Source organism: Coregonus clupeaformis, unplaced genomic scaffold (genome assembly GCF_020615455.1).
Source record: "Coregonus clupeaformis isolate EN_2021a unplaced genomic scaffold, ASM2061545v1 scaf0102, whole genome shotgun sequence".
Taxonomy (NCBI): domain Eukaryota; kingdom Metazoa; phylum Chordata; class Actinopteri; order Salmoniformes; family Salmonidae; genus Coregonus; species Coregonus clupeaformis.
The window spans coordinates 793992-805419 of NW_025533557.1; the positions used below are offsets into that span (position 1 = coordinate 793992).

The window sequence follows — 11428 nt, forward strand, 5'->3', positions numbered from 1 at the left end:
GTCCTCTGAAACACAACCCAACCGAGCCGCACTGCTTCTTGACACAATGCCTGTTTAACCCGGAAGCCAGCCGCACCAATGTGTCGTGGAGGAAACACTGTACACCTGGCGACCATGTCAGCGTGCACTGACGCTGGACCAATTGTGCGCCTCCCCATGGGTCTCCCGGTTGCGACCGGCTGTGGCCGGCTGTGACAGAGCCTGGACTCAAACCAGGATCTCCAGTGGCACAGCTAGCACTGCGATGCAGTGCCTTAGACCACTGTGCCACTAGGGAGGCCCCCTATAAACCTATTTTCGCGTTGTCATTATGGGGTATTGTGTGTAGATTGATGAGGAAAATTTTTATTTAATCCGTTTTAGAATAAGGCTGCAATGTAACAAAATTTGGAAAAAGTCAAGGAGTCTGAATACTTTCCAAATGCGCTGTATATTACTAATCTACCGCCTTCCATCAAAGTACCACCCACAGAGATTGATTGACAGGTCTGAAACCCTACCCACTCTGTGACTCACAAACATCCTGCCCCCTCCCCTGACAACCCCAACCACAGTGATTGATTGACAGGCCAAACTGTTAAAGGGATAGTTCACCCAAATTACAAAATGACACATTGGTTTCCTTACCCTAAGTGTCCACAGCAGCAGAGCCAATAAAATACACAATTTGAAGAACAAACATCATTGTGGCAATTCATATCATAAATATGACTTTAATCTCAAGAGAATACATTTTAATGTTAAAGGTTCTTACTTAGAAAATAGTCATGATCATTTAGACCTAGTAGTGATGCACGGGTCAGCTGTTTGTTCACCACATCCACCCGCAATTGCTAATAACCCATCCGCAACCGCCCGACTATATGTGATAAAGTGAAAATCTGAGGCCCACACCTAACCCGCAAAATTAGAAAATGCTCTGTACGGTCGGATATGACGGAACGATTTTGATAGGCTATTTGTTGGTCAACTTGTCTATTATTAGTTTCTCTTCTGTCATTACTTGTTGCCCTAGAAGACTAAATAAACCTTTGCTCACCAGAATAGTTGACATCGGTAAAGTTTGTTTTCTCTTTCCTCTTTCCTCTTTTATCTATGCTTCTCTCCTGCAGCAAATACATTTAGGGACCGGGTAGACAATGCATAACCCCAAAGAAACTGGAAAGATTTTCTGTGCAAAATGTTCAAATTACATCAGTTTGACCGGTTTTAAGGAAATTAAAAGCTGTTAAAACAATACGTGTTTTTTATAAGATTTAATTTAGGCTTGAATGCATATTTTATGTGGTTTAAATAGTATAAACTTTTATGATGCTGATTAAGATAGCACCACCACCTTTACAGACGGTCCCTAACCACGCATTCATTCTCTTAAGATGCTGAATGAAATCAATCATATTTCTCCACTCTTGTTCCCGATTCAAAATCATTTTACTGCAAGAAGTGCTCAATTCTGCTGCAGTTAATATTATATTAGGCTTTGTGAGAGGTCATAGACCTACAGTCAGTGTCCAGATTTCACTTAGGCTACTATTCCATTTAACCCATCAGGGCCCGGTTTCCCAAAAGCATCTTAAGGCTAAGTTCATCATTAGAACCATTGAGCTCATTGAATAGTACGGTTCCCTTGAGGTGCCATTTTGAAGTCCCCGTCTTGTGACTGACAAATTTGTATAGCGTCTCTCATAATCATCACACATAGCCTGCTATCATCCTCTACCACTACACCAAATCTTTCCGAAACATTATACTACTGTTCTGGCCCTCTCTTCTATTTATGTTTAACTGTCCATTTCACAGCTTTTCTCTTATTGAATTAAACTCCGACATTGTCCTTTTTGCCTCAATGGATCAACGTTACTTTTTCTGCCCAAATTCCCAAAAGCACTTGGCAATTGGCATGTATTTGTCGTGCTACAGTTAGGCCCTGAAGCTTTGGTTTAGGCTACGCACTAACGGCAGATAAAAATAATGAAAGAAAAACGTCCATGTAGCCTATACAGTGAGGGGTATTTGATCCCCTGCTGATTTTGTACGTTTGCCCACTGACAAAGAAATGATCAGTCTATAATTGTAATGGTAGGTTTATTTGAACAGGGAGAGACAGAATAACAACAAAAAAATCCAGAAAAAAACGCATGTAAAAAATGTTATAAATGTATTTGCATTTTAATGAGGGAAATAAGTATTTGACCCCTCTGCAAAACATGACTTAGTACTTGGTGGCAAAACCCTTGTTGGCAATCACAGAGGTCAGACGTTTCTTGTAGTTGGCCACCAGGTTTGCACACATCTCAGGAGGGATTTTGTCCCATTCCTCTTTGCAGATCTTCTCCAAGTCATTAAGGTTTCGAGGCTGACGTTTGGCAACTCGAACCTTCAGCTCCCTCCACAGATTTTCTATAGGATTAAGGTCTGGAGACTGGCTAGGCCACTCCAGGACCTTAATGTGCTTCTTCTTGAGCCACTCCTTTGTTGCCTTGGCCGTGTGTTTTGGGTCATTGTCATGCTGGAATACCCATCCACGACCCATTTTCAATGCCCTGGCTGAGGGAAGGAGGTTCTCACCCAAGATTTGATGGTACATGGCCCCGTCCATCGTCCCTTTGATGCGGTGAAGTTGTCCTGTCCCCTTAGCAGAAAAAAACCCCCCAAAGCATAATGTTTCCACCTCCATGTTTGACGGTGGGGATGGTGTTCTTGGGGATCATAGGCAGCATTCCTCCTCCTCCAAACACGGCGAGTTGAGTTGATGCCAAAGAGCTCCATTTTGGTCTCATCTGACCACAACACTTTCACCCAGTTCTCCTCTGAATCATTCAAATGTTAATTGGCAAACTTCAGAAGGGCCTGTATATGTGCTTTCTTGAGCAGGGGGACCTTGCGGGCGCTGCAGGATTTCAGTCCTTCACGGCCTAGTGTGTTACCAATTGTTTTCTTGGTGACTATGGTCCCAGCTGCCTTGAGATCATTGACAAGATCCTCCCGTGTAGTTCTGGGCTTATTCCTCACCGTTCTCATCATTGCAACTCCACGAGGTGAGATCTTGCATGGAGCCCCAGGCCGAGGGAGATTGACTGTTCTTTTGTGTTTCTCCATTTGCGAATAATCGCACCAACTGTTGTTACCTTCTCACCAAGCTGCTTGGCGATGGTCTTGTAGCCCATTCCAGCCTTGTGTAGGTCTACAATGTTGTCCCTGACATCCAGCTCTTTGGTTTTGGCCATGGTGGAGAGTTTTGAATCTGATTGATTGATTGCTTCTGTGGACAGGTGTCTTTTATACAGGTGACAAGCTGAGATTAGGAGCACTCCCTTTAAGAGTGTGCTCCTAATCTCAGCTCGTTACCTGTATAAAAGACACCTGGGAGCCAGAAATCTTTCTGATTGAGAGGGGGTCAAATACTTATTTCCCTCATTAAAATGCAAATCAATTTATAACATTTTTGATATGTGTTTTTCTGGATTTTTTTGTTGGTATTCTGTCTCTCACTGTTCAAATAAACATACCATGAAAATTATAGACTGATCATTTCTTTGTCAGTGGGCAAACGTACAAAATCAGCAGGGGATCAAATACTTTTTTCCCTCACTGTAGATATGAATTGACTCATGACTGCGGGTTATGATTCAACCCCGCGCATCACTAAGGCTTAGACCAGTGGCGTTCAAGCTTTTTCAGCGGGGACCCCATTATTTTCACCAGAATTTCCGAGGATCCCATTTTTTTCGCCAGACATTCCCAAATCTAATGACACCGCCTTAAAATTTGTAAATTAAGATTTTCACATCAACAAATAACCTTCAATTATTTACATGTTCATCTTTCCTATCAAAATTAAGAGAACCAATACATACATTTATCCAATAACATTAAAAAATTCAAATGATCTTTCTCAATAACATTTGTATATTGTCACATTCAATAATATCTACTCTTTAATTTTTTTGAATACCACTGGCCTACGATATCCAAACCAATATCCAAAACAACTAACACGCTGAATTCATACATTTTCAGTCATTTTAATTGTTAAGTCACATCTTTCTACTCAATAACACAACTAATTTTTACCAATCTGGGAGGTAAAGTTGTTAAAGTATTCAATCATTTAGCTGTGTATTTAGAATGGAATCAAGGCATTAGAATGTACCAGAGGCCACCAAAATAGAGCTTGTTCTGCAACAAAAAAAATCACAGAGGGGCAAGCCCCTCGGGATCACCCCAGTCCGGAACAGTGTGTGAGAGACTGTGAAGTTCTGTGATTCAGGTGGATGGAATAGTTATTTACCTGATTTGGCCTTCTCCTAATAAGTGGCAGCCACTCACTCTATGGCACACACACATGCTCTACTTTAACTTCTTCTCCTCTACTCCCACTCACTCACCCAAACATTCAAGAGTCTAGACAACACTAGTCTGTAAAGACAATTAATGACAGGCTCCCCCGGCAGTGTGTGTGTATATCTGTCTGTTTCTGTGTGCCTGTTCTCTCTGCCTTTCTCTGTACCTCTGTCTCTGTGTCTCTGTCCATCTTTGCCTCTGACTCTGTCTCTCCCTGCCTCCCTCCAGGTATGAAGCTGCCATCGCGGGTGCCCACCCAAGTGGACAGTGATGAGGAGGCCAAGTGGAACCAGACTGAGGACGAGGGGCAGGGTGGCCGCTGCTGTGCCTGTCCCAAAACAGACAAACAGTTGAAGAAGGAGGCAGAGGACTCAGAGTACCGCAAGACCTTCGAGAACTACATCCACAACGAGGTCTTTGAGCCCAAGTACGTATGACATCTACCTCAGTCAATCAGTCAGTCCGTTAATCAGTCAATCAATTAAGGACAAACTTCTCTCTCTATTTCTCTCCATCTCTACCGCACCTGCTGTCTCGACCTCTGAATGCTCGGCTATGAAAAGCCAATTGACATCTACTCCTGAGGTGCTGACCTGTTGCACCCTCTATAACCGCTGTGATTATTATTTGACCCTGCTAGTCATCTATGAACGTTGGAACATCTTGAAGAACGATCTGGCCTTAATGGTCATGTACTGTTATAATCTCCACCTGGCACAGCCAGATGAGCACTGGCCACACTCGGAGCCTGGTTCCTCTCTAGGTTTCTTCCTAGGTTCCTGCCTATCCAGGGAGTTTTTCCTAGCCACTGTGCTTCTACATCTGCATTGCTTTCTCTTTGGGGTTTTAGGCTGGGTTTCTGTATAAGCACGTTGTGACAACTGCTGATGTAAAAAGGGCTTTATATAATCCATTTGATCAATCAATTGATATCAATCAGTCAGTCTTTATTGTCTAAATTAGGACATTTGTTAATTTGTTAATTGTGTAATCAGGGTACAAAAGAACCAACATACATAACATGTACACACACATCATGTACACACACACATTCATTATGTGTTTTAGGTAAACTGTCATTCATAATTTGAACTGCCATCCCTTCCTGTCCTGTTGTCAGACAAGCTGAATCTGCATACTGTTTCCCCAGCAGCACACATCACTCTGACAACACAGGGCTGGGTTGCGTCCCAATAATTTCTACTTTCTCCCGAAGTCTTCATGGATTTGAAAGGAAATGACTGACATGGAAACTCTTTCTAGCCCATGTCTACACCGGGGGGCATGCTTTGAAATGTATGGGGAGTAGTGAAAGAGTGCACATTTCAGGAGGAAGGAGAGACTTTTGGGACGCAAGTCTGTCTTTTTCTTCAAGGCTAATTGAAGCCCCATTTTCGTTTGGTGCCTTATAAATACGACCCAGCAATCTACCCAGTAGCAGTAACCTCAACATAATGGTGTGATATATTTAGCAAATAGCTGTTATAATAATAAAATAAATGATTGATTTGATTAATGAATTGATTATCCCTCATTCCCTCCCAGACCAAGACAGCGCCGCTCCGCCATGGGCGTAGCCAATCAAACGCAGCCGTCAGTCGTGACGACGCCCGCCACCCTGCCCGAAGGTTTCGCCACCCGCGGCCCAGACGACGAAGATGGTAATGGTGTGGAGAGCAGTAAGATCCAGCTGACAGTGTTTTCCAAGGAGTCTACGGTCATCTCCGGCCTCCGACACTTCACCTCGTACCAGATTGACGTGCTGGCCTGCAACCACCCCACAGACCCTTCACGCTGCAGTATGGCAGCCTTCGTCTCAGCTCGCACCATGCCTGAGGGTGGGGCTATCTACATGCTAGTACACTACCCATACACACACCCACTACTTAAAAGGATTCTTTGGAGATTTTGGTAATGAGGCCCTTTATCTATTCCCCAGAGTCAGATGAACTCGTGGATGCCATTTTGATGTCTCTGTGTCCAGTATGAAGGACGTTTGATGTAGTTTCGCAAGCCAATGCTAACTAGCGTTAGCGCAATGACTGGAAGACCATGGGTATCTGCTAGCATAAATATGGTATCCACAAGTTCATCTGACTCTGGGGAATAGATAAAGGGCCTCATTGCCAAAATCCCAAAGTGTACCTTTAAGAAACCACTGTAAGAAGTAATAAGCCAGTTTAACATGATCATTTCTTGTCTACTTTTGCACAGTATTTCTAGACCTGAGATGTTTATAGTAGTGGGATAGAGTAATGAGGCCATTATAACACCTTGTGTATCCTGTCAACAGACAAAGCAGATGACATAGTGGGGCCCATCAGCTACGACGTGACTGAGTACACAGTTCATATCAAGTGGCTGGAGCCTAAAGCCCCCAACGGCATGATCATCCTGTATGAAGTCAACTATAAGAGACTGGGAGACACAGAGGTGAGAGCTCTCAGACCCGTTACACACACACAGGTACTCAAGCATAAACACACACACACATGCACACGCATGCACACACACAGGAACACACACAAACAGACAAATACTGAACATTGGATGTGTCCCACAGCCTCACTTAATATAATATAGATAGATTGAACAGTACCACAGTCTCTCTGCTCTCATTTAGTGAATAGGACCGTTAATGGAAAAGCAATAAAGGTCTGATGTTGCATCAGCGCTGTGTTTTAGTTACCATGGAAACATTGCACAGGCCATAGTCATAGCTGATGTCGCTGATGTCGAAAACAACATAATCACTCCGGCGGTTGTCGAATAATAGTTATTACACAAACATGTTTTTCTAAAATCAGGTCATTTGTTTTATTATTGGCTCATATGCAATGATTTCAAAACACAGCTGATTCACATAGACATTCTATTATATTAGCTCTGTGTGTTGTTTTCAATCTTTTCTTAAGTCTGTTATTACGCATGTCCTGTTTATCGTTTCCTCTTCTCAATCAATACTTCACATTTTATTTCTATATCTAAGTGGCTTATTCAACCCTTCTCCTGTCCCCTCCAACTCCTCTCCTCCTAAAACACAGATAAATAAATGAAAATTAAATGTGTGTGTGTGTTCGTTCTAGGAGCTGCACCACTGTGTGTCCAGGAAGATGTACCAGCAGTCGGAGGGCTGCAAGCTGAGAGTGGTGCATCCTGGGAATTATACCGTGAGGATCCGAGCCACCTCGCTGGCAGGAAACGGCTCCTGGACTGACCCCACACAGTTCTACGTAGAAGACCTGCGTAAGCGATGCACACACACACCACAGACCGCTTGGCCAATCAGTGAATCAATCAAATATCATTTGTATATACTTGTATTTACATTAGCAGTACCATTAACCTGGCCTAAATCTCCTAAACATTAGAGCACACCGAGGCACAGTAAAGTTAAGAAAATAATTGTATGTGACCATAACCGACCTTTTCCATGGCGATGTGTTTTTAGGGGTGGATCCATCCAACATGGTGAAGATTATCATTGGTCCAGTCATTTTTATCGTTCTGCTGATACTGGTGGTAGCAGGAGGATTCGTCATGTTCAAGAAGAAGTAAGTATTATGCCTTCTACACATCTATCTTACTACAGCCAACCCAACTGTCTATGAAAGAATCGGCCTGGTGTGTAGTCTCAGTTGTTCAAGAAAAGGTACGTAGTATTACACGGCTTCTCTCCTGATTAGTAGGACTACACTAGTAGTATTTATAGGCTTTTGTTCCAGCCCAGCACTAACACATGACGCGACTAATAGTGGTCTAAATTTCCATTTGATTTAATTCAAGTTGGCTGGATGTACTTTGGGTGGTGGACCATTCTTGATACACACGGGAAACTGTTGAGCTTGAAAAACCCAGCAGCATTGCAGTTCTTGAAACACTCAAACCGGTGCGCTCTGGCACCTACTACCATACTCTGTTCAAAGACACTTTAAACTTTTGTCTAACCCATTCATCCTCTGAATGGCACACACACACAATCCATGTCTCAATTGTCTCGAGGCTTAAACATCCTTAACCTGTGTCCCCTTCATCTACATTGATTGAAGTGGATTTAACAAGTGACATCAATAAGGGGTCATAGCTTTCACCTGGTCAGTCTGTCATGTTTTGTGCACTCAGTGTATAATCATGATATATTATTAACCCTACCTCCTTGTGTTCCCTCAAGGCAAACCCAGGGCCCCTCTGGACCTCTCTACACCTCCTCCAACCCAGAGTACCTCAGTGCTGCTGACAGTAAGGACACATCATAATAATATTCTTTATTCTCAGCTGACCTTTGTGAATACACCTGTGTAAAAGCATAGTTGACTGGATTTTGATGTTCAACTAGTATACCATGTAAATGGACAATCACTGACACATACTAGCTGGCACAACATTAGCATTACGGTGGATGTCTATGCCAATCGGAGATGTAGAATGTACAATACTTGACCGTTTGTGTCTAGTAATGTCCAGCCATTGACTGTGTGTGTGTTGTAATCTGCAGTGTACGAGCCCGACGACTGGGAGGTGGGCAGAGATAAGATCAACATCCTGCGTGAACTGGGTCAGGGCTCGTTCGGCATGGTCTACGAGGGCATCGCCAAGGACATCGTGAAGGGCGAGCCGGAGACACGCGTGGCAGTGAAGACGGTCAACGAGTCGGCCAGTCTGAGGGAGAGGATCGAGTTCCTCAACGAGGCCTCCGTCATGAAGGGCTTCACCTGCCACCATGTGGTAAGTGGCCTACAGAGGTTATAGAAGGGGATGCCACCTTACGTTTACATTTTTGTCATTTAGCAGCTTGTAATAAGGAAGGTGAGACCACGATTATCAAAAGTAGAATTTTCTTGAAAAAGTAGGTGTTGGTAGCTGCCGCAGTGCAAGAATCAAAGCAATTAAGGTAAACAAAATGTTTCCCTCTCAGGTGCGTTTGATGGGTGTGGTCTCTAAGGGCCAGCCCACTCTGGTTGTCATGGAGCTGATGACACACGGTGACCTGAAGAGCTACCTGCGCTGCCTCCGCCCTGACTCTGAGGTACACACACACACACAAACACACTACTGCCCCCTTGTGTCTCATTGGAAACCAGACTAGGCTTGCACTGTCTCTGGCTGGCTGACTGACTCTGCTCCACTGGCCAGAGCGAGACTAGGTGTACGTCCTAAATTGCACCCGATTCCCTATATAGTGCACTACTTTTGACCTGAGTTTTATAGGCCCTTGTCAAAAGTAGTGCACTATATACAGAATTGGGTGCCATTTAGGACGGACACCTAGAATTATTGTGACCCCCATGTTTTGTAGAATAGCCCTAGTATTAATACATTTCTGATTTGTTTATTTTTACAGAATAACCCTACAGGGCGCCCGCCCCCGACCCTGAGAGAGATGATTCAGATGGCAGCAGAGATAGCAGATGGCATGGCCTACCTCAACGCCAAGAAGTTTGTCCACAGAGACCTGGCTGCTAGGAACTGCATGGTGGCGCAGGACTTCACTGTTAAGATAGGAGGTAGAGTACACATATATACGCTAGAGTTGGGATGATATACCGAAAATTATCTCTATTGCCTTCCTCTTACTGAAGTATTTCTGTGGTTTTGCTACACAACGTTCCTGTAGATTGTTCTAAAACCATTATCTGGTCAACAGTAATCGCCTATGCATTATGTTTGTTCCTGTTATGAAAGTATCTGCCTGTTTCACTTTTGGCAGCTGTGTGAGCGAGCCAATCTCACTCCCTCTCCCCACTGTGCGCACGGAGGAGGGAGAGATGCATTCTGAGAATATGACCGTTGCTCAAAATGCAATTGCGGGAAAAAGACCGTTTTCAAAGCAACTACTGTTGTTCTAGTTACAGAGAGGAGATTCACAGCTTTCCGTGATTATATAATTTATATATATTGAGTTCATGGCACCACTTTACAACCGGAGTAGGGTATGTAGTATGGGTTTTGTTGTGGAGCAAGTGGAGCGCTCCACATGCGGTGAATAGGCCTACATCAAGTAGCCTATGCCTTTTGTAGGACATTACAATTACTAATAGATTAATCAATTAGCCTACAAGGCTATCCAGTAAAAAAAAAAATATTTAGAGTTAGCAATCTAAGTGTTTTGAGTTCCCACTTTCTCAGGTGGTGAATAATATAGCCTAGGCCACAAAGATGTCAGCTAATTCATCTCTGAAGCACCCAAAAAAGAAATATGATCATTCTGGATCCTATTTTGACAGGTTGCACCTCAAAATATCAATCATTCATTCCATGGATATGTTAGATGAAATAGCTTACTTTTTTAATCATAGGCTACCATCTGTTGTCTTACTTGGCACTTGGGGGGAAATGTATAGAGCCCTGCCGCTAATGTAAAGTAACTGTCCATTAAAAACAAAATGTATTGTAGTATTTATCGTTATCGAGCAAAATAGTTACATTTATCGCGTTATTACTTTTTGTCCATATCTCCCAGCTCTAATATACACACACACTCACGGCTGACAGTACTTGAATGTCAAGATAGGAGGTATGGCAACTCACCACCTCACAGACACAATCTAATACTTTCAAAGAAGTGGAGTTGAACATATTCAGTTGTACTGTTTCTGTGGGCTATACATTAATCAGTTAGCTACACCCTTATTAAGCGTTTAGTATGTTAATTTAGTTAAAACCAAGTCAAAGAATATCATTTGAATGTTGTTGATAGGGTCATAACAGATCTGTGGGTTGTGTTCTAATTGCCCCCATTCCTCAGACTTTGGTATGACCAGAGACATCTATGAGACAGACTACTACAGGAAGGGAGGGAAGGGTCTGCTTCCTGTCCGCTGGATGGCTCCTGAGTCTCTGAAGGACGGAGTGTTCACCGCTAACTCAGACTGCTGGTGAGGACACTTGACTGTGTTTGTGTGTCTGTCTGTCTGTCTGTCTGTGTGTGAATGCTTGCCGACTGTCCAATGCAGGGATGGGCAACTCCAGTCCTCAGGGGCCGAAGTGGTGTCACTGTTTTTCCCCATTCAAATGTTATTTGTCACATGCTTTGTAGACAACCGGTCTGTTTTTCACAACAATGCAGAGGGAAATATATATTAAA

At 43.3% G+C, this 11428-nt stretch overlaps 1 protein-coding gene across 1 annotated transcript in view; it reads left to right on the top strand.

The window, feature by feature from the left end:
* The window catches only part of LOC121581272 (insulin receptor), a gene marked incomplete at its 3' end in the record, with an annotated part of 82372 nt that extends 71153 nt beyond the window's left edge, over positions 1-11219 (top strand). Inside the window, 10 exon segments of the mRNA XM_045213349.1 lie at positions 4573-4771; positions 5890-6182; positions 6638-6777; positions 7431-7590; positions 7796-7898; positions 8516-8583; positions 8840-9069; positions 9260-9370; positions 9686-9848; positions 11090-11219. Coding sequence (XP_045069284.1) covers positions 4573-4771; positions 5890-6182; positions 6638-6777; positions 7431-7590; positions 7796-7898; positions 8516-8583; positions 8840-9069; positions 9260-9370; positions 9686-9848; positions 11090-11219 — 1597 coding nt within the window.
* Positions 11220-11428: the final 209 nt, after the last annotated feature.